This window comes from Myotis myotis, unplaced genomic scaffold (assembly GCF_014108235.1).
Source record: "Myotis myotis isolate mMyoMyo1 unplaced genomic scaffold, mMyoMyo1.p scaffold_m19_p_17, whole genome shotgun sequence".
Lineage (NCBI taxonomy): Eukaryota > Metazoa > Chordata > Mammalia > Chiroptera > Vespertilionidae > Myotis > Myotis myotis.
Window position 1 is genome coordinate 41044889 of NW_023416321.1, and position 24210 is coordinate 41069098.

Sequence of the window (24210 nt, forward strand, 5' to 3'; positions counted from 1 at the left end):
GGCACGTCAGGAATAACTCCTAGGAGTTTGGCTTGAGAACTGAGTGGCTTGTGGTGCCATCGGGAAGATGGGGGAGAGGTGGGCTTTGTGGGTAGGAAAATGGGGTCCAAACTGTGTAGGTTGGGGTGCCTGTGGGACATTAAGGTGGAGATGAGAAGCTGAGTGGATGAGAAGCAGGCTGTTGCGAAGAGAGGTCTGGACCGCGAGGTAAATCTGGGATTGCTGGCTTAGTGTTTACAGTCAGGAGACTGGATGGACCATCTGAGGGGAGTGAGAAGAGGTGAGGGCAGGGGGGCAAGCCCCACGGTGCTGGAGAGGAAGAGCTGGGTGAGGAGAATGGGCGGTAGGAGGGGCAGAGATCAATATCCTAAACGTGAGCACATTCTCTGTCCTCGCTGCTACCCTGTCCCTCCTGTGTTTCCTACAGACGTGACCAACTTACTCAAGCCAGAAACCAGGGGTCAGACTCCATTCCTCTCACATCAGCTGCTCACCGAACTTTCAAACATCCTCCATCCATCCCTCCTCTCCGCTGCCCTCGTGGGGGCTCTAACCCCTCACCTGGATTCTGCAACCCCCTACCTGGTTCCTTCCTCAGCCCCAGTCTCCCTGTGTCCTCTCCCCCTGCCACACAGGTTCTTGCTATGCCTGTGTGTAATGACTCACAAGTAGTTCTGAAAGCTAAAGCTAAATGAGTTATCTTTCCCTCCACTTAAGATCCACTTTCTCCTACCGCTTATAGGATATGGTCCAAGGAGTCGCGTAACAGTGATGGGAACTCCGCTCCAAGAGGCAGAAGCACTGCCCACCCTGAGCGTGATCTGGAGCCCGGCCCCCCAACTCCTCCAGCCTCAGCGTCCCCTCTGTGGTGTGACCTGCCCTACAGGCGTCTGTGAAACACTCAGGTGCTCAATGAAGGAGCCTCCCTGGCATTTCCCACACACACCGAAGCTCCAGCTGTGCAGACCGGGGGCATTTTCTGAAAGACGCAGGCCCTCGAGTCTCCATCCTGCTCTCTCTGCCGGGACTGCAGACCCCTGCTTGCAGCCTGGCAGTTCCTCACCTGGTGCTTCCCAGGCTCCGGATTCTACCTGCCTCCAGACTAAATAGGCTCCTCCCTCCTCCAGGCTTCAACTCACCACGGCCAGATCCCTGGGGCACCTCCCTCTACTCTGTGTATCTCCTCGCGGGCTGGGCTTCCCCAGGGACGTCTGTCCAGCGTCTAACACATGCAGGGCGCGGGGAGCCCTTTCCTGCTGTCGCTGCACCCTCTGACCACCGGCTTAGACAACACCTCAAACAAGGAAAGAGGAGGCGCGGTGTTCACTGTGCGGGGAACTCCACACAACGGCCCCCGTTCTCTGAGCTGCTCTTTATACGCGTGACAGCGGTCACAGTGCCGTCCCCAGCAGGAGTCGCTTTGACACTAACAGCCCCAAAACACTCAAAATGAACTAGTTTTCAAATTTATTTTATTTATTTATTTATTTAAATATATTTTTATTGATTTCAGAGAGACAGGGAGAGGGAGAGAGAGACAGAAACATCAATGAAGAGAAAGAATCATTGCTCGGCTGCCTCCTGCACACCCCCCACTGGGGATTGAGCCCGCAACCCGGGCATATGCTCTTGACCAGAACTGAACCTGGGACCCTTCAGTCCGCAGGCTGACGCTCTATCCACTGAACAAACCGGCAAGGGCTCAAATTTATTTTTAATAAAGGTAATCCAAAGCTAAACATTCAGCATGCTTCGGACTTTCAGTTCTTTTTTTCCCTTAATTCAAATCAGGGTTAGCTTCCACCAATGAACAAATTTATCCTGTAAGAGAGACACTTTGGGAACTGCATTAAATGACTTGGGCCACACTAATAAAACACAATTTCACTAAAAAATCAAGACCTATAAAAACCTCTATTTTACAAAGACATTTTCTTGTTGGAAATGGTGAGATCAGGAATCAGAGAAAGGCAGAAAATGAGGAAGACAAGATTCTAGCAGCTCTTTGAAATGAGCATCTCTGCTCCTTCTAAGACCTTCACAGCCACTAAAACAAAACCTCCACGTGCAGAGCCCGTGGCTTCTGGGCTCTGTTGATCCTCTTGCTACAAACTCTCCTCCCCGAGGTGCCAGGAGAGCCTGGCCAGGCTGGGCGCGGGCACTGTAACTCACCAGCTGGCTGCCCAGTAGCCTGAAAAGATTTCAAAGTATTTTCACAGACAATTTATTATTCTAAAAGCTTACTTGGACAGTGAGAAGTGAGATGAGCTCCACAGAGCTGCCATCTGTAAGGGCATATTTATTATTTAAGAGAAGAAAAATGCAATTTGTAATCATCTATCTCATAAAACTGCATGAATAATTTTTTAATGATAAAAGAATGACACTGTCTAGTGCCAGTCGCTTAACCGGCCCTTCTTCTAGGGGACAACCTCAGGAGACGAGAGGCTCGTGAGATTTTCATGTTCTTCCAGTCTGTGCATGGGCCAAACACTGGTGTCGCTACATTTGATTTTAATTATTTAGGCCAGCACTTTAGAGACTCACTGCAGTTAATATGGCTAAAAACCACAGTAAGGGGAGAAACTTATTTTAATGTTAATTTAATAGCCAGATGGTAATAAATTAGAACCCTATCAGATACTCCCGCAAAAGGCCTCGGGCACCTGGCACTGTTACATGCCTCGGGCTAGGCATGCGCATGTTCTCAATGCTCATTTAAACAAACTGAGACAATTCCACACTGATGTACACCGAAATGATACTAACAGTTAAAAACAAATTCAGACACAGATATGTAACTGCTATGACTTCTCAGCAACGATCCTAACATCAATTAGTATACCTTCATAATTTGCCTAACATCAATTAGTATACCTTCATAATATCCCTAACATCAGTTAGTATACCTTCATAATATACCTCCACTTATTATATCCCCAGTAATAACAAATTTACAGTGGCTACATAAGTTATTTTACAGTATTTGGGAATTTTTAGGAAAACTGCAGGAAGTCCAGAGGATGACAATACTGCTCCTTCTCCCAGCACCAGTGCAAGCTGAACTTGAATTTGCCTCCTCTACCTGCCTCCTCTGTACTTCCCACCCCCGCAGAAGCCAAAGCTGCTGGGCCAGTGGTCGGCAAACTCATTAGTCAACAGAGCCAAATATCAACAGTACGACGATTGAAATTTCTTTTGAGAGCCAAGTTTTTTAAACTTAAACTATATAGGTAGGTACATTGTTTTTAACTTAATTAGGGTCCTCCTAAGGCTTAGGAAGAGCCACACTCAAGGAGCCAAAGAGTCGCGTGTGGCTCGCTAGCCGCAGTTTGCCGACCACGGTGCTGGGCAAACAGGAAGCCCATCCATCCTGCAGAGTTCCTACCGCACTTCTCTGTGTCTCCCCTGGGCAGGGCCCGTGTGCTTAACGCATCGCACTGGGCAGCAGAGCAGGGCTGCTGACCAGCTTGGCCTCGGGGCACCATGAGTAAAAGTGGACTTGCATTAAGTACTAGCCAAGGAGGTAGACGCTAATCGATTTCTGTTTTGCACCATTCCAACTGCACCAGCACTAGGGCGCACCAGCAACTGCAGCAGCTGCGGAGGCAGCGGCAAGTGCAGTGCCAGACGCCAGGCATTTGGGCACTTCCCGTGTGCCAGGTGCAGGCTCAGGTTGCCTCGTCTGATACAAGAGCCCTGAGAACTAAGTGTCACTGTCCCCATTTGACCTCAGGAACTCCAGCTGCAGTCCCCAAGGCTGTTTCTCCTGGAGCTCCCACCTCCTATTGAGACTCCAGGAAAAACATGGAGGAGGAGACCACACTGCAACCTTCGTCTACTGAAGGGATGACAACTGAAATAAGCACTAAACCATGTGAAAGCACTGAACCACAGCTCCTAAAATGGCACTAAAAATAGATTTATGACCAATTGACATAATAATCTACAAGGAAATTACACAATTATCATTTTATCAGTCATGCTACCTGAATCTAAGTAGAACTTCCTGGTTTGCCCGGCGTGGCTCAGTGGTTGATCATCGACATATGAACCAGGAGGTCACGGTTCGATTCCCAGTCAGGGTACGTGCCTGGGTTGCTGGCTCGATCCCTAGTAGGGACATGCAGGAGGCAGCTGATCAATGATTCTCTCTCATCATTGATGTTCTCCCTCTCCCTTTCCCTTCCTCTCTGAAATCAATAAAAATATATTTTAAAAAAAGGGAAGACTGGTTCAAAGTTTTGGAAGTGAGAACTTCATTATTTCTTAGTATGAACCACGGCTAAAGTAAAGCCTTTCCCCCGAATGACAAGGAGGCAGGCAAGAACTCTGTGGGCATCAGAAGACGAAGGCAGACCCCAAAGAGTGTGTGAAACTGAGGAAGCCCTCCGAGAGCAGTGACCAGCCCCTCCTTGGTGGGTCTGTCTCAACTGTTGCGACTGTACTGCAAGTCCCGCTTCTATGAAGGACCGAAAGGAGCGAGGGACTTCTCTATCAATAATTAACATTTGCCTCATGTACTTCTCACATTTTCTCTGGTGGCACCTTTCAGATGTCAGCTGCCACCCAGCACCAGCGAGTGATCAGAGAAACTGAGCTGGTCCTACTCTGGAGGCTGCAGGTACGACCCGCGGGGGAGCTCACGCTGTCCTTCCAGCACAGCCAGGCTCAGAACTAAACTCAGAGGCCCCATTGCAGACCCTGTGAATCTGAGAACCCTGCCCACAGCTCTGAGGTCGCCATCCCTCTCTGCTGGTTTACTGTGCTTGCATCTTCCATGACTAGCTATCTCAGAGGTCCAGACTTCCAAAATATCTTATATTTGGAAGAAAGCAGTCCTTTGCTTGGTAGCACAAACTTGTATGGCCTCCTCATCTTGTCTCTAGGGATTCTGCTCCTCTCTCTTCTGCACTGGTCCCTGATGCGTCTGGAAACCCCTCTTTATCCCAGGCTCTCATCTTCATCCTCAAAAGTCTTCAGTCCCCCATAATGCCGTTTTCCTAACAATATGAACGTTCTTTGTGGTGTCTTAGAGAGATGCTCACTGCATGGTAGCATGTCAGAGGCCATCACAACTTGGATCCCTAGGAACCCCGTCATCACTGTCTTCCGAGAAATCATGGGAAATGCTAAAGCCTCACATTTTCATTTCAAACCTGTTATCGGGGGTTCGAATCCATAAACACAGATTGAGGAGAAAAACGCTTAGCTGTAGAAACACGATACACAACTTCAAGACCACGCTTAGCTGTGGGGGAAGGAGGCCCTCTAAGGAGAGGCGGAGACGGAGAACCCCGGATACTTGGTTCAGGTGCGTAACTCAACCAAAGGACACCTCGCGTGAGAGAAACCGCACATTTCAGGTGAGAATGTGCCAAGGGGAGAATGTGGGGGGGTGAGTGGGCTTACTCCCCGCCAGAATGATGCCAGCAAAGTGGCTCTATCCCTGTGCTGTGGGCACAGAGAACACCTGGTCCACAAGGAGGAACATGCGCACTGTAGGGGAGGAGAGGCCCAGTGGGCAAAGCTGCTGTGCATCAAAGTGGGCGTGGAATCCCCACGCACCCACCAGCCCCCTCCCTCAGGGACTTACTGATGGGTCCACCTTTGTGCCAAGTGCTGAGGAAACGACAGTGACCACAAACAGGCACTGTCCCGGCTCCCAAAGAGCTCACACCTGGAATTCTCTTTAAATATTACAAATCCCAAAGATGAAAGGAAACGGATTTAGAGAGGGCACTCCAGCTTGGGAGGAAGTCCAGAAGATCAAGCGCTAACCTTTTAACAAAGCACAAGGCTCAGGCAGGCCACGGCTGACAACTACCTCCTGGCTCTCTCTTCCTCCCCCACGTCCTCAACTTGGTCAGGACCCCCCAAGGCCCAGCCTGACGGAGGACTTCTTCCTCTGCAGTTCTGTGGAATATCCATTCCAACTCATGGAACCATCTTTGGCATGACTCCCACCCCCCACCCACCCCGGCCCCTGAAGATTGCAATCTACTTTTTTTCATCAACTAGAACTGATGGCAGGAATCTGGACTTGGATAAAAATGGGCACATTCCTTCAACATAGTTTCTAAAAACCTTTTGGGTATAGATCTCAGCATTATCATGTTCTAAAAAGTATAAACAAAATTTTATAAGACGAATTTGACTGTATTTTTTAATTTCATTACATGATAACATCACTAAATAACTGGAAGGCTGGGTAATATTCATTTTATATTATTGTTCTTTGGGGGGACCTCTAGCATGGTTAGGCTGTATTTTAAAACAGGGCTAAGGATTCAGACCACAAGGCCCATCTGGAGCTCAATTTCAAGTTCAAGGTACAAATTCTACCACCAATGCACTCTATCTTAGTCTCGCCTTGCAAATATCAAGCCTGGTGGACAGTTTCACTATCTCCAGTTCAAAAGAAGCCAACTAGCTAGCTATGCACATAAATCTCAAATAAGAGGTATAACGATGAGACCAACACCTGTGAGATAAATATGCACTCATTGGTTCATAAATGCTAATGACTTACAGAAAAAACTCCTCTTTGGAATTTCTTGGAGTTGAAAACTTAACGGTAACTCAAAGACAAAGAAGACATTACTAGTAGATCAATTCCTAACCATTCCCTCGGAGGACTGTGTATCAAAACGGCACTACTGGAAAAGGTAGTGACATACCTTTTATATGCAGTGCTGCAAGTGCTATGCATAAAATAAGAAGCAATGTGTAGGCAGTAGCAATTGAATTGTTTATGCACTCAAACAGTTGCCTTGAAGTAGAATAAAACTGAGCATGAAATGAAAGGTTCATGCAGGTCTATGAGCGAAACAAAAACAGAAACCAGCCGCATCCCTCTACCCTGCCCGCCCGGCCGCCCGGCCAGCCCCCCGCAAGTTCTTCCTGTGGGCTTAGGACCCTTCTGTTTTGGAAGACCTACAGGCTTTATACATTCACCTGGTGGCTCATGAAGACCAGAAACACTGTCATAGAAAGAAGCTCTCTGAATATTCTGAATCTCTAAAGCAGAGAAACAGCAAAAACAGGACAGAAGAGCAAATACACAAACACTTCAGTTAGTGTGAAAGACATTCGACATCACAAGTAAACTTTGAAATCGGGTACGAGAGTCGCTAGTCCTGGGAAGATCCCATGCAAACATTACTCATTAGAGAATCTGCACATTTGGACAAAGTTCTTTATAAAATAGACTTAATCTGAATGAAAATGCCCATTCCCCACTCCAGGTGTGAGCATTTAATCACACTAGTGTTAAATGACCACCCCGCGTAAATGCAGGATGAAATGTTAAGAGTAATAAGGTACTACTCGAGTTGTCCTTCATAAAATCATCTTGCAATTAGCTCATTAGGACAAGGGGCAATAAGTTACATTCTGATAAGTGTACGCATTAGTAACTTTTACTGTCAAAAATTTACACTGCTGTGCAACTTTACTTCCAATACAGATTCTGGAAATATAATTTACTCCAAATACACATTACTAATACATAGGTAATTACCATTAAGGAAAACAAAATTCAAGTTCTGCTTAGCAAAATGTTAAAAATAACTTCAAATCATAAGTAAGATGACACTTGATACCCCGAGGCACATTTACATAAGAAATGCAATCTTTGCTTTTTTTGGTCTATAAGCCCCCCGGAATGTGTTGAAAAGTCCCGTGCAGCTGGGAGAGAGATCCCCAAACATCTCTTAGCAGAAAGTAGGGCATTATGAGTCTCTAGGGCAGGGCTGCCACCAAAAATCTTATTTCTCCGGGTTTGGCCTTGAGAAAAATCTTTAACACCCTAACACAAAGTCTATTTTAATACATAGTGTTTTCTAGTCAAGATATTGCACCTTCACAGGAAACTATATTCATACAACACATATTCAAACATTTGTGGTCCACTTATTATTTTCTGCTTTTGCCTTTATGTGTGGCTGTAACAATAGAAAAAATAGAATAGAAAAATACATGTTTTTCCAGGGTTCTTCTCTTTTCCTGGAGAAAAAGCTACCCTTATCCCAAGAGATCTCTACACCCAGAGTGAGCAGCGACGAATTCTCCACCCTCGCACATCCTCTTCCAATTCCTGGGCCTGCCCTGACTTTCTGGATGAAACTCAGTCCTGCTGCTCCCCCTGCCGCTCCCTTGACAGTGGGCGACCTCTGAGATCCTGGCTCTCAGATCACACTGAATAACTGTCCACTACGCTGATGGACGACAGGCCTTCCTACAGCAGCATCATGAGGAGAGCAGACTCGGGGAATATTCCAGAGTGGATGCCAGCACAGCCGAGTCAGATCCGGGGCCGGTGAGACTGCCAGCAGCCTATTCTGACAAAAGGGACCACACGTGCGCCCAAGCGCCTACCTGCAGAAAGGCCAGGGTCACAGCGGGGCTGTGCGGGCTGTGGGTCTGAGCTGTGGACTAAATCCAGACGCACAGGCCTTGGGCCAGGACTGAAGGAGCTCAACAAGGCTGCAAGTGTTCTCTCAGCATTTCTGGAACCGAGTAAGTTCTTCGTGGCTATGGAAAGCACAAAAAGCCAGGGGAGCGCTGGCTGCTGTTGCTCAGTGGTTAGAGAACCAGCCTGTGAACTACGGGCTGCGTGTTCCATTCCCTAGTCAGGGGCATGTACCTTGGTTGCAGGTTCAATCCCCAGCCCTGGGAGGCAACCAATCACTGTGTCTCTCTCGAGTCTATGCTTCTCCCTCCCCCTTCTACTCTCTCTAAAAAAATAAAAATAAAAAACAATGGAAAAAATATCCATGGATGAGGATTAAAAAAAAAAGGCAGGGAGCATGCTCTAGACGTGGCCCTGCCCACAAGGCACACCACCTGTGACATGGATCACTGAGCCCCCACCTCTATCCTTGCCGGCCAAACCTTATTTTCTTGCAACTTCTGACTCACTGTTGCCAGAGGCTCTCCCACATCTGGGAGCCAAAACAGGCTGGCTCTGTCCTAGGCTGCATCTGCATATCCTGCGTTTCCCACTGGATCACCAGCTCTTGAGGCGGGGCCGCATCTTTCCTCATTCCCCCGAGACTCTCCCAGATGGTAACCATGGTGCACACAGTTACACATGTGCGTTTGTTATATGAATGGTCAGGTGATCACTAGGTGTCCCCACAATATCATTTTCGGTTAAGAAACTACAAAGTGGTTCACAATCTCAGAACCAGTATGTAACTCAGGACCCACTTTCTTTACTATTGTCATTAATTCCCAAATACCTGCTTCTCTTCCCCTTCAAAATGAAGAGAAAATCGGATTTTGAGGCTTCAGGAAAGTAAAAACGCCAGTTTCCTCTGTTCCTTTCTTCCTGTTCATCCCATGCCCACTTCGAGGTTCTTTCCCACCAACCCCACAGTCAAACACTGCGTTTACTTCAGGCCACACGTCTCACCTGCCCTGGCTCACAACCTACGGAAACTACTTATTCAGTGGAGTCAAGTCCACTGAGACTGGCAATCAGGCCTCTCCATCGTCTGCTCTCAACCTGTGACCTGGCCTCGTTCCCTGCCCGTACCCTTCGCCCCAGCCCCGCTCTAATGCCCAAAGGCACCACGTGTCCTGAGCTGCGATTCCCTCACTTCCATCCTCTGATCACTCACTCCACCTGCTCGGCCTCCTTCTCCCATGCCAACTTCACTTCCGAAACACTCCGCTCCCCTGGTTAGCTAGCTCACCGCAAACCTGCTCACCCTCAATGTTTAAGGCCTGATCATGACATGGAGGCTCACATATTAGTGCTGAGAACTGCCCGGCACTTAGTCACTATTTGGTAAAGTCAGTTTTCTTTATTTATGTAACAAATCATTCTCCTTCAAGGACGAGGAAAACTGCCTTCTCCTTCATGGCATTTTAGCGTCCCCTTCACACAGCACTCACCAGGTACGTCTGGTCCTCAGACCTCCGCCTACTCATCCCGCCCCATTCCTGTGCACTGAGACCTAAGCAGGGCCGGGAGGAGGGGCCACGGGACGCCAGCCCACGTCGTGCCCAGTACAGTCACAGCGGAACTGACTCCTAACAGGACACAAGTGTCCAGGCGGGCAGCACTGCTCCCCTCCTCTCTCTGCGGCCTTTCCCATGTGCAGTTCCAGCTCCAGTGCTGGGTTTCCTAGCACTGTGGACACGCTGTTTAGCACAACTGGAGCTCACAGTCCTGCTTCTAGTTCCTCATCTTCCATCTAACATTTCACAGCAGCAGGCTCGGGAGTCCCTCAGCGATGGCACTGCGAATACGCTAGTCTCTGCTCTCAGCCCTCACGCAGCAGCCTGGCTGACCGGTGACAGCACGCACCAGGGGACACGCAGCATCCAAAGGCATCAGGATCAAAAGCTTCCGTGTTACACGCTGGGAACCTAATCTGTTTTCCGAGTCCCGCCTTTTACACAGTCTGTCCCAGGACACGTGCATGCATGTGTGCAGCGTCCCTGCCACGTGGGCTCCTCGCATCTCGGGCGGATGTATGTGATCATTCCTGACTAGATCACCTTTGATACGGTTATCTTCCCCTGCTCACTTTCTCTACATTCACTCTGCTCTTCCCACCTCTTTCCTTTTGCCCAAACTGCCTACACCCTTCTTTCTGTTTCTTTCTCTCTGCCTCTGAGAAGACAGCATCACAAGCTCCTGATTTGCTACAGGAAAAGCAGAGGTGAGCCAGGTTCCTGAACAGGATGGCCTTGGAGTCAAGGCCTAGCCAGGGGCAGGTCCAGGGCTAAGGTCTTGCATGACCTGAGGCCAAGCACAGAGGTGGGACACAGTCAGGATGAGATGCAGGAGGGACAGCTAAGCTCTAGAAGATATGGTGCCCACTGCATAGGTACACAGAGGTGTGCTGTACTAGCAACTTTCTAGTCTATGACACAACATCGCCAAGACATTCCCCAAGGCTCATGTAAAGAAAAGCACTCAGGCCTGATGGGAACAGAAACTGATCTACACACAGGGGATCTGAGTGTGTACACCAGCCCGCGCGTGTGTGTGTGTGGGGGGGGGGGGGGAGGAGGGGGGGGTGTTTGGGGGTGAGGGGAGGCCGGCAGTGGCTAGGACGCATGACCTGCGTGTGGCACAGAGAAAATGCACAGGGCTTCTCGGGTTTCATGTCCCCTAACCCCTGGATTATAGTCTAACTAGGCCAGGGTGGCCCGAGGATATGCAGCTCTTTCTGGCTCTGAGCCTAGAAGGTTCCCACACTCCCCAAGACATCTGACCAAGAGGGCAGATGTCTTGTGACCCAAGTATTCTCAAAGTGGGTAAATCCCGAGATAATGGCAGCCCTGCTCTAGGGAAAGAGGTTTACAGTAAAATATATGTGCACATAGATATATAAGAGAACCATAGGCAATCCTTCATCATAAACGACTCCGGCCAACCTGAGTTACGAACGTAAGGCGTGCTCACCATCCTTCCAGAGCTCGGCCACAAATCTGTCAGAGGACTGGTGCAGCAGCGTGGCCACATTGTCGTTCAGGGGGTCCATGTTCTTCATCAGCCACTCGTCCGCCTTGTAGTCCACCTGGCCGGCCCGGAGCCGAACGAGGCGAGACGGAAAAACAAAAAAAACCCAGAAACAGTTAGCCTTACCCACAGACGTTCACAGAGCAACCTAAGAAGAGGATTGTCTTAAAGGTCCTCAATTGCAATGTACACTATATTTAGGGATTTACAAATGTTTATTGGCACCTTTCTTATAAACTCCATCACATGTAGCAAAGTTTCAAACAGTACTTTTACCAGGTAATCCAGTTCTCCAGCTCTTACCTTCCCTGCATAGTGTATGATGCAAAAGTCAGCTTTGTCTTTCAGCTGCCGAGGTTTCTGGAACTTGGAGTGGGAACCTTGCTCTTGAACTAGTTTTTCAACAAAGGTTTTATCTGTGGCTTTCGGGAACCAGCACTCCTCATCCAAAAGGGCAAGCACACCGGGAGGGTTGGCCTGATAACGAGAAGCAACGAGAATGGCGAGTTTGCATGTAATACCATCGGGTCTGATCCAGACCATGGACACCAACGGCTGGGATAGGAGGCCATGTCCAGGCCAACCCTATGCCCCAAGCTCCCAGGCCTCCGAGTGCTAAGTAAGTACAGGGGAGCCAGTGGGTGAGTCACTTTCTTATAAACACACACGTGTAAACTGTAGGTAAACGAATTCCAAGCAGATAGTCCCTCAAACACAGCAAATAAAAGACACCACAAAGGAGCGAGGAGGTGGAGAGATGAAACTGAATGTTCATAGTCAGTGACTGGATGGATAAGTTATTCAAAACCCCCACTAGGTGGAATGCTTCAGACGTTTTATATCCTAATCCATTTTTCTGGTTAAGTAATGATTAAATAAAATAAATGTACTGCTTCACACTTGGTGAAATGTTTTAAACTATTATTAAGTAGAGTAGATGGAAGGTGATGAAATAATTTATCAGTTACTTTATAGATTTGTTTCAACAAACACTTGAGAGCCTATTTTATTTCACACAACTAATTCCCTGAAAAAAGATAGAAACATAAAGTAGGTTAGTGTAGCCAGGGACTCGGGGAGGGGAGCAGGGAGCACCTGCCAACGGGAGGGAGTTTCTTTGAGGGATTATGAGCATGTGGAATCAGACAATGGTAATGGCTACACAACTTTGTGAATATGCTGAAACCCACTGAACTGTATACTTTATATTTATTTATTTATTTATTTATTTATTTATTTATTTATTTATTTTATTGTTTAAGGCAGGAGTCCTCAAACTACGGCCCGTGGGCCACATGCAAATACAAATATTGTATTTGTTCCCGTTTTGTTTTTTTACTTCAAAATAAGATATGTGCAGTGTGCATAGGAATTTGTTCATAGTTTTTTTTTAAACTATAGTCCGGCCCTCCAACGGTCTGAGGGACAGTGAACTGGCCCCGTTTAAAAAGTTTGAGGACCCCTGGTTTAAGGTATTACAAATACTAGTATATATGTTTCTCTTTTTTTTCCCTCCACTGACGACCCCCCAGCCTCCCCTACCCCCCGGCACTTGCCCTCGTCCCCAGTGTCTTGTGTCTGTTGGTTGTGCTTATATGCGTACATATAAGTCCTTTGGTTGATCTCTTACCCCCCAACCCTCCCCTACCTTCCCGCTGTAGTTTGACAGTCTGTTCGATGCTTCTTCGCCTCTATTTTTGTTCAATAGTTTGTAATGTTCTTTATTATCCATAAATGAGTGTAAAGAATTGTATACTTTAAAAGAGTGAGTTTTAGGGTCTGTGCCTATAGCCTGCCATTCTCTGGAAGCTCAAAATTTAGTGGCCTGACTTCTTTCTTGGAGGAATGTGGGGTTCTCAGTGGTCTATTTTATAACTTCTGCATAAGCATTCATTGCCACTCTGAAATACAGCAACTTGTGATACAAGACTGAATGCCTCCATTCCAGGGCCTATCAGTTTCCTGAATAAATCTCTAGGATCAGTTTTCTGCAACTCACAAGGCCTTTCTATTTACTCGGGAAGAGAAGGCTGTGTACAAATAGCACTTAAAGAGTAACTAGAGGCTATAGTTAAGTGTGAGTGAAATAATGTAATAACATGGTCAGGGGCAGGTGACAGCAGAAGCTGAGACTCCTCTGCAGCGAGCCCAGCACTGAGCCCTCCCTCCACGCTGCTAGGTTTGCATCCTCCCCCTGAGGAACTACATGAAAGAACTTCTGAGCAGCTAAAAAAAGACTGTGATCAAAGCGACCGGGATCTCTAACTTCTGAAATAGGATCCCAAATATAATTTAATCTTTTCTAAATGACTCAGTGACAGCATAATTATGAATATCCATTATGGTGTCTCCTTGTTATTTTTCCTGCGTCATCCTTCAATGTCAAGTTCACTATTAGCACTTCTTTTAATTGGAGCTTAAGTATGAGTGACTGTTTCCTGCCCAAGGCCAGAGGTACTCTCAAAGGTTTTTAAGCAGCTTTCTGAACTTAGAGGCTCACCCACTGCCGCCCCACCCCCACCCACCCCCACCCTAGGCTGGGCAGGGCTAGGTTTGGGAGAGAGGAGGTCAAGACTGGTCCATAGCTTTCAAGGTATTTATTTTCCTTCTGGAAAATGTTCTCACTCTCCATTTTGAAAGAACCATCAATAGCATCATTATCCCATATTGTACATGCCATAGTTAAATTTCCTACTGTTATAAAATCTTTATGTTTCTATGGATAAGTAGAAAAAGGTAATCCTAAAGAACAATGGATTTAAAGAGTGAGTCAGCATTCGATCCTAAACTCCCTCCCTCCCCTTTCTGAGCCGCCTCTCCTTTAAGTTGGGACCAGTCAGGCAAGAAATAAAACGGTACATTCTAAAGTCTTTTGGGGAAGAGCCTAGAGATGCCAGTACAAAAAGTATAGGAGGAAGGAGGAAGAAAGGAAGGGGAGAGGGAGGGAGCAGGGAAGCAGTGAGGAGAAAAGGAAGCATTCATTCTGCTCACTGTCCTTAAGTATCTAGACCAGTGATGGCGAACCTATGACACCTCTGACACACAAACTCATTTTTTGGTTGATTTTTCTTTGTTAAATGGCATTTAAATATATAAAATAAATATCAAAAATATAAGTTTTTGTTTTACTATGGTTGCAAAAATCAAAAAATTTCTATATGTGACACGGCACCAGAGTTAGTTAGGGTTTTTCAAAATGCTGACACGCCGAGCTCAAAAGGTTCGCCATCACTGATCTAGACAAAGCTGGCATATCCTCCCCATGCCAATAGCTTCTGAACACCCTGACTGGACAATTTTCCTAAAATCCCACTATCCTCCCAATTTCTGGAATGTGGCCCTTGGAACGCTCTCCCACAGCTGTCCTGGCCTTTACCGTCTCCAAATTCAGAGCGTCACTGACCAGGAACCACTAACCAGTGAACTACCACCATGTTCTGCTCTGTTCTCTGGCTTTAAGATCAGGTCCCCTAGGACCAGGGCCATGCAACTACTCCCCACACCCCCACAGCACCCCAATCTTTTTATTTCCAGGCTGTAATAGAGGAGTTAATAAAATTTTGCAGCCTCGATCTTATCCTAACCTAATAATGGTCAACAAAACAACTAAAAGTGCAGATAGTTAATACTTTCTTAACACATAGAGCTCCCAGTGTTACAGATACACATAAGTGAGCATCTCAAATCATATGATCGCTGATAATACCAATATTAAATGTTCTATTCCCTTATTTATATTAAATTCCCAAATAGTTTTTTGGGCAAAAAAAGCTGTAAGGAAATAGATGCACATGTTTGTGTGGACACTGGAAGTTACTACGAGTAATGCCTTCAATATTATTGCTAAACAATGCTTCAGGGTACACAGAGCAGCATCCTCCCAAGTGCAGTAATTTGAGAGTTCGGCCCCAAACAAGTGGCTGCAGTGCCTTGAAAGGTAAAATAATCTCTCATGGATGAGCCAAATGAAAACGATGTTCCTTCCCTTAAACCCAAACTTCTAATGCGCGACAAGTACGTCTCTAACAAGGTGAGTGTCCTCTAGGCTCCTGTCCCTCGTTCGGAACCAGGTACTGAGCATCCAGGCTTAGGCATTGGTCCTCCAACCCCTCAGACACGAGAACATGGGTGCAGACTGAGTAGCACAAGGAGAACTGCTCCACAGCCTAGAGCGCCCCACAGAACACACCCCATGGGAACACACCTGCTGAACCAGCATTAGGCCTTGACCTAAATGACTGGTATCGGTGCTTAATTGCGCTTTAGTTTTCCTATGTTTTGGTAGTTAGCAAAGTAAAATACATTCACTTGGGATCATACAGTTCCATTCGAGAGTTATACATGTTCCATGTATTTCTACATGATACTGAACCAAAAGAAAATGGTCTAAGATTGCTATAAAAATATACCTGCCTCAACCTTAAAAATAAAAACTTCTAATTAAAAAAATCTGTCAGAATAAAAACATCCTTGTGCTTATCAGGATAAACTTTAGTTATCTGAAAAATAGATTTACACGCCATGTCTTAGTTTTGGGCAAATGAAGTGCCCTGTATTGCCTAGGAGGCGAGTCAGGTGGAGCCCTCCACCCTCCCAAGGTGCAGAGGATTGGAGGTAAACGTGACGGCCACCACCATCGTGGCACCTGCAGTCTGGGAAGACCGGGTACATGAGACAAAGAAGGGTCTAAATGGCATGCTACTTACTTTTTCAATAGGTACTTTATCACAGTATCACCTTCCTAGAACATTTAGATTAGAAAATTAACACTGAGCAGACAGGATAATTCACACAGACCAGATTAAGCCAAGAAAAACTCAAGGCACTGCCTGCAGCAGCTCTGAAAGCCAACAGCAGGGAAACACTCACAGGCCTCTCTATCAGGTCGATGCAGGGCTGCAGGTCGAGCCCGAAGTCGATGAAGTTCCACTCGATGCCCTCGCGCTGGTACTCCTCCTGCTCCAGGATGAACATGGTGTGGTTGAACAGCTGCTGCAGCTTCTCGTTCGTGTAGTTGATGCACAGCTGCTCGAAGGAGTTCAGCTGCCAAGGTTGAGAGAACGGGTTTCCAAACATGGGGAGGGGACAGAAAAGCAGAAATATCATCTAGTTATCAAACAATTCATTAAAGGTCAATTAGGTGTCAACCATGTTATTGCTTGTAGCTAATGATAGCGACTGAAACGAGGGGGTCTCTCTCTCTCTCTCTCTCTCCACACACACACACACACACACACACACACACACACACACACACATTACTGAACGGCTACAATGAGAAAATAATAAACTCAGTATGCTAACTGAATAATCTACAAATAAAACAAAGCTTATTAGTGATTGGTTAATGAGTATAAATTATGAAATAAATGAGAAAGAGAAGAAGAAAAACAGAGAGACGTGGGCAGGCAAAGGAAAGCAAGCACCACTCCATAAGCTCTGAGGGGCCTAGAGCATGGACGTGGCGCGGTCCCATCTACTCTTCACTCAGCTGCCAGCGCAGAGGGAGCTGAGAAAGAACGAGTGTGTACCTCACAGGGACGTTGTTGAGATCTAGCCGGGCCTGACGAGCAAAATGCACTCAACCCAGTGTGAGGCTCCCGGCTGCTCCCTAGGCATCCCTTCTGATCAAGTGTATGACCTTTGCCAATACTAACAGTGACACTGCATTGCTCTCAGGAAGTGAACTTGAGCATCTTTGCATATGTTACAGACACTTGTTTCCTTCTATGCGATCTGCCTGTTTTTCTATTGTGCTGTTAACAGGATGAATGACCAAATGGATGAATTAATAGGCACAATATTCTTAAAGCAATCACTTTCTATATTAGAGGCACTCAACCTTTTTTCCTGCCTTCACACTATTCACACAAGTAGCAAGTGCCCATAAATAACCTCTTTCATTATAAAAAGTGATCCTCAAGTAGGGCAGGTACAATCCATCTCCGAGGAATAAATTTATAGTCTGAGAGACATTCTAGTCCCCCACCCCCTACGGAGGTGTTACACTCACCATTTGGAATGAGGTCAGGCTAGGAAGGCAGGGGCAGTGTCTGCTTGCTCAAACACATTTCGAGTGAGCCACATGAACATCTACAGGCTGCTCGACGGTGCTTATTCATGTTTGTGTCAATGGCATTGCTCTGCCTTAGGGTTATGAGACCTTATTCTCTGTTTAGCCTTACTAGTATGTGTGGTGGTATTTTTTTTAAATAGTTTTTTATTTCTCTTCCATATTTAAGCTATCAACTATATGTTAAAACAATCAATATTTACATTGGTAATTCATGGTATAAAATTAAAAATGTACAAGAATTGCAGTCTCATTCCCTAGAGTCAACTACTATCACTTAATTCTTGTGATCCTTCCAGAAATAGTCTGTGCACTTATAAATGTGTTACCTTGTTTTATTTTTTAACTCAACAATGTATTTGGAGTCTTTCCATATCAGTAAATAAAGCCACGTACTCTTTATAATGGGTGCGTAGCACTCCACTCTACGGATATCTCTAGGTTAATTGAACCAATCTCCTAATGGTGGGCATTTAGCTTTTCCCATGATAAATAACGATCAATAACACCCTTGAATTTTTAGCATTACACACTTTTCTACTGTCCGTGTACTTTCATGTATAGCTTTCTTTTACATCCTTTAATACCCTCGTGAAGATTTATCCTCTACAGTACTATATTTTCCTATCCAAGAACAAGGTATGCTTTTTCAACTGTTCAAGTCTTCTATGTTTTCACAGTAGCCTTATAAAATTGTCTTATAAAACTGTCTTCAACTTAATCTTGCCCATTTCTTCTTAAATTTATGCTTAGATATTTTTTTTTTTTCCTTTTAATTCATGTGTTACATATTTTATTTTATTATTTTTTTATTTTTATTTTTTTTTTTAATTAAATCTTTATTGTTCAGATTATTACATTTGTTCCTCTTTTTTTTCCCCCCATAACTCCCCTCCTCCCAGTTCCCGCCCCACCCTCCGCCCTCACTCCCCACCCACTGTCCTCATCCATAGGTGCACGATTTTTGTCCAGTCTCTTCCCGCATCTCCCACACCCCTTTCCCCCCCAGGAATAGTCAGTCCATTCCCTTTCTATGTCCCTGATTCTATTATAATCAACAGTTCATTCTGTTCATCAGATTATTTATTCACTTGATTCTTAGATTCACTTGTTGATAGATGCATATTTGTTGTTCATAATTTGTATCTTTACCTTTTTCTTCCTCTTCCCCTTCTTAAAGGATACCTTTCAGCATTTCATATAATCCTGGTTTGGTGGTGATGAACTCCTTTAGCTTTTCCTTATCTGTGAAGCTCTTTATCTGACCTTCAATTCTGAATGATAGCTTTGCTGGATAAAGTAATCTTGGTTGTAGGTTGTTGGTATTCATCACTTTGAATATTTCTTGCCACTCCCTTCTGGCCTGCAAAGTTTCTGTTGAGAAATCAGCTGACAGTCGTATGGGTATTCCCTTGTAGGTAACTGAGTTTCTTTCTCTTGCTGTTTTTAAGATTCTCTCTTTATCTTTTGCTCTTGGCATTTTAATTATGATGTGTCTTGGTGTGGTCCTCTTTGGATTCCTTTTGTTTGGGGTTCTCCGCGCTTCTTGGATCTGTAAGTCCATTTCTTTCACCAGGTGGGGGAAGTTTTCTGTCATTATTTCTTCAAATAGGTTTTCAATATCTTGCTCTCTCTCATCTTCTGGCACCCCTATAATTCTGATGTTGGTACGCTTGAAGCTGTCCCAGAGGCTCCTTACACTATCCTCGCATTTTTGGATTCTTTTTTCATTTTGCTTTTCCGGTTGGGTGTTTTTTGCTTCCTCGCATTTCAAATCATTGACTTGATTCTTGTGCTCCTCTGGTCTGCTGTCGGGAGTCTGTATAATATTCGTTATTTCAGTCCGTGTATGCTTAATTTCTAGTTGGTTCCCCAATATAAGATCGAGGGTCTTATTAGTTTTCTTGTAGATCTCATTAAGTTTATCGACGGCTTCTAAACAGTTCTTGAGAGACCTTAAAAGTGTGGTTCTGAACTCTATATCTTCCATTGACAATTTTGTCCTGTTTCTTTGTCTCCGCATTTTGTTATGCTTCCTTGGTGCACCCCCTAGTGGTCTTTGTTCACAGTCTTATAGTTAAATCTTGATTGTTGTAGCTAATTCCAGGGAGGGTTTGACCTCCAGGCCAAGTGGCTATGAGAATCAGCTGTGTCAGCAGTGAGAGAACTTCTGTCCTCTAGGGAGGTGCTAATCTAGCCTTTGCCTGAGGCTATCCGGCAAATGCCTGTGTGCAGGGCTTGGGCGGGGCGGGTCGCACAGGATCAACAGGGTGGGCCGGAGAGAGCAGTTATGGCGGCTCTCAGTCCTGTCCCCAGGGGCTCTGCCTCTCTGAGTCCCAGCACCCGCTGCAAAGCTCAGAGAGAAAGCTGCACTCGCTCTGACCGAAGCCAGACAGTCCCGCTTCTCCCGTTTTAGTCTGGGTCCCTAAAGACTCGCCCGGATCTGGAGCTCAGAGTCTGCGACTCCCTCCCAATTGAAAACGCCAACCGCGCCCTCCGCCGCCAGCCCGCTCGCGCACTCCGCACCTCAGAATTTGACTTCAGCACTGTGCCTCCTCTGAGTGTCCGTATGCGTTTCTCTTTCCTCCTAGTTGTAGGACTTCCACTCAGGCAGCGTTCCTGTGGTTCTGGGTGATGTCCCTTCCGTTTTTTGGTTTCACTTTTGAAGTAGTTGTTCAAAGCAGCAAACTCCAGTGTTAACCTATGCCGCCATCTTGGTTCCACATATTTTTCTATGCTTAGATATTTCATCTGCTTTTGCTGCAGTTGGAAATGTAATTCTTTTCTTTTATTACATCTTCTGATTATTTATATATAGGGTGGAAATGATTTTAAAAATGTAACTTTAAGTTACAGACATTTCTGTTTCCTTCTCTGTGAACTCTGCCCATTTACTGGGCCACCTTCCATGATTTCTCAAGTTATTTACTAATCAATGCACATTAAAGCAACTTCTTATTGTGGCAGTTGCAGCTGAGCAGGCAAAACAGCGTATACGGTACCAGTTCAGACTGCATGGAAACAGATGTAATTTTAAAGTGGCCAAAGTAGCACACTGATCCCAAGAAGTACATTATTATTTGTTTCTTACATATATACAATCAGCCTATCAAAGGAGAGATAAAGAGCCACCATCCCCTGGCCCCTGGGCCACGATAAAGGCCAGTGGCCTCACGGTCTCCCTACTTCTGCTTTTGCTCCACACCACATTCCAGTTCCCGTTGGGCAGCTACATCTAGTCACTCTGGCTTTCCAGCAATTTCTAACATTAACAAATCCCCTCCCATACAGGACTGCTGCCTGGAGAACTTAGGGAGGCTGGGCTTCTCCTCCTTCATGTACCCATAAGGCCAGCACTGCAGAGACACCTCCCAAGACTCCGCTGTCTAAAGCCGGCCTCCCCATTCTCCTATCACAGCAGCACTCACAGTTCTGAGAATGTAGTGGTTCTTCCTCTTTTATGGTCTGAGTCTCCACTAGAATGGCAGGGACTATCCCTGCTTCTCTACCACTACGTCCCCAGTGCCTAGCACAGCAGTGAGCGTACATTGTGAGCCTTCATTAATATCTGTTAAAAGACTAAGACGAGCCCGACCGGCGTGGCTCAGTTGAGCATCGACCTATGAACCAGGAGGTCAGGGTTCGATTCCCAGTCAGGGCACATGCCCGGGTTGCAGGCTCGATCCCCAGTTGGGGGCGTGCAGGAGGCAGCCAATCAATGATTCTCTGTCATCACTGATGTTTCTATCCCTCTTATCCTCTCCCTTTCTCTCTCTGAAATCAATAAAAATAAAGAAAGAAAGGAAGAATAATTTGAAGGAAGAGCAGGAGGGAGAGACACACCTCAAAAATTTCAAATCCAGCAATGTCCAGGATTCCAATGAAAGATGCTCCCTGACGCTTGGTCCTATCCAGAGCTTTATTGATCCGGTGAACGAGCCAGCGAAAGAGCCGCTCGTAGGTAGCTTTTGCCAATGCTTCCACTGCAAAGTCCGCCTGTAATTACACAACACCATGCTTTATTCTGGGAATGATCTCAACAAGGCATTCATGGCTATTATATATAGTTCAATGTTCTACAAAAATCCTGAAATAGCATGTACTGCTTAGTCATGTCTCAAGTTTACACATCAACAAAGGGTGTTAGTACAATTAAATGTAAACTAGAGACAATCAATTTAAGGGAAGGTGAAGACGGCCAGTAAAGAGGAACCCCTCCCTGTGTCCCGGGGCTTCTGTGAGCCTATCTGCTCGGAGTCTGAAAGGAGTCCACCCTGAAACGGGGGAGTCCAACTCCTATACTCTTGGCGGGTGGGCTCTACAAGGACATAACTTTGTCCTCCTGGATCTACTATCTACTGGGGAAAACTCAAATTTCCTTTTAAAAAAACTATACAAGAAAACCCCCACTCAACTAGTCCCAGGAAACATCCATATTATAGAGCTTTATCTGATTCAGTTTGTCACACACCACTCAGACGGTCTTATGACCACAATTTATCTTCAAACAAATGTAGAATAATTAATGGTAAATGTACTTGTTCTTTGGTCTGGGCTTTCTGCACGTAGTCTCGGCCGACCTTGATCCGGGGGGTAAGGATGGCCCGGGTGAACTCCATCACATTCATCCCAAGAAGATGGCACAGCTTCTGGGCAACTAGAGTGTAAAAAAATCTCCTAAATAGTGGCCTCCTCCTTATGATCCAGTCACAACACATGCAATAAACACTCGAAAAACCCGAGTCATCATTAAATTGTATTAAGAAATAACAAGTTTTAGGTCTGATGGAAAATCCCTTCATCCCTTCAAATTAATAGCACTCATCCTTAGGTTATTTATAAGAGATGGCTAGCCAGCAATTACTTATTATGGCTAATAATGCAAGTTACTGAGTCTTGGAAGCCATGATAACACAGAGAATGAGAAAAACAGTGCTACCAAGATAACTGGCCGTGATCATGTAATGATCCTAATAATATTTTAATGGGCAAGAAATCTATAAGTTTAAAAAAAGTTATTTGATTACATGGCTAACATGAAACACTTGATACATAACTGCTACTTTTGTTATTGTTGATTCTCAGCAGCATTAGGGCACCTGCCTCACTAGAAGTTCATTGTCTAATATCCCCCAAGGTCCAACAAGTATACGAATTATTATAATTAGTTTTGAACTAAGTGTTAAAAATAACAATAATATTCTCTAAAGGTAAGTGCATTTTGAATTACGTTACAGGGATAACCTACCCAGGTCATTTCAAGACCTGCATCCTATTACCCTAACCCAGGCCAACTGCTGGCCGCCTGCAGGAGCCCTGTCTGCAGGGCGGGCCGTGCCTCGAGAGCACTTCCTGTGCTTTGGGACTCTTCTCACTGGCTCTTACCAATGGCCCTGCCTCAGCTGCTAGGTCATGGCTCCCTTTAGTTAATGAGTGGATCATGAGTGTAGGTATTGGATAGAAAATTAGAAAATACAAAGAAGTACAAAAGGCAAATTAATCCCTTTGCTTTGTACCATGACAAATATCATTTCAGCAGCTAAAATATATACTTCACAGTGGGGCTATATCTTGGTTTACTTCATTCCATTGGATATTTAAGGTAGCTCCCTTGTTGCCATTGCATACATCTTTCTGTGTGATGTGTTCTGTCTGTCTCTTATTCCCCTTCCTGAGACTACTTCAAAGAGCCAAGCTTAGTACAAAAGTTCCAGAAATTAAATAAAACACAGTAATTAATTAAAGCTACTGAATAGGAAACTTACTGGCCATCTCGCCATGGCAAGTACAACTTTGGTTTTATGATGTTACGGTAAAGAAATGTGGCTAAATGTTTAAACAGGCCTATTAGAACTCATCTATCTTACGGAGAGCTGGCACCTGGGGTGGCAAACACTCACTACAGGGCTGAGTGCTGCTCAAGGAAGAATAAAACAGAAACGGGTGAGACTGATTTCCGACAGGGGTAGGTGGAAACAGGGCAGAAAGAATGGGGGAAGGGAACAGAGTGGAAGAGATGGGGGTGGGTGGGAACAAAATCAGAGAAGTACACATTTTTCTGTAGCTCTTTTAGAATTATTTATATGTTGCATATACTAAAATATAAGCAAAAAGGGTTGATGGGGGGCAAAATGCAATACAAACAGAAATAAATGAAGCTACCTACATTACAAATGAAAGCTTAGCCAGTTGAAGGTGGAAGGAGGGAAGAGTAAAAGAGCCTTTTGACCCACCATCTGCTGATGGGCACTTAGGCTGTTTCCAAATCTTAGCTATGGTGAATTGTGCTGCTATGAACATAGGGGTACATATATCCTTTCTGACTGGTGTTTCTAGTTTCTTGGGATATATTCCTAGAAGTGGGATTACTGGGTCAAATGGGAGTTCCATTTTTAGTTTTTTGAGGAAAACTCCTTACTGTTCTCCACTGTGGTACACAATGGAATACTACGCTGCGGTAAAAAAGAAGGAATTCTTACCATTTGCAACAGCATGGATGGAACTGGAGAGCATTATGCTAAGTGAAATAAGCCAGTCAGAGAAAGATAAATATCACATGATCTCACTCATTTGTGGAATATAATGAACCACATAAACTGATGAACAAAAACAGATCCAGAGACAGAGAATCATTGATCAGACCGTCAAACCTCAG

The 24210-nt window shown here is 45.4% G+C and overlaps 1 protein-coding gene across 9 annotated transcripts in view; it reads right to left on the bottom strand.

The window, feature by feature from the left end:
* The window catches only part of MYH10 (myosin heavy chain 10), a 146819-nt gene that overhangs the window by 42078 nt on the left and 80531 nt on the right, over nt 1–24210 (bottom strand). For 8 of the 9 annotated variants that reach the window (XM_036341557.1, XM_036341553.1, XM_036341558.1 and 5 more), the window contains 5 exons: nt 22094–22212; nt 21399–21551; nt 16352–16525; nt 11786–11959; nt 11426–11540 (listed from right to left, as the gene is read on the bottom strand). In XM_036341557.1, coding sequence (XP_036197450.1) covers nt 11426–11540; nt 11786–11959; nt 16352–16525; nt 21399–21551; nt 22094–22212 — 735 coding nt within the window. Of the gene's footprint in view, nt 1–11425; nt 11541–11785; nt 11960–16351; nt 16526–21398; nt 21552–22093; nt 22213–24034; nt 24073–24210 lie in introns of all 9 variants that reach the window. The other variant, XM_036341562.1, reaches the window with a different exon arrangement.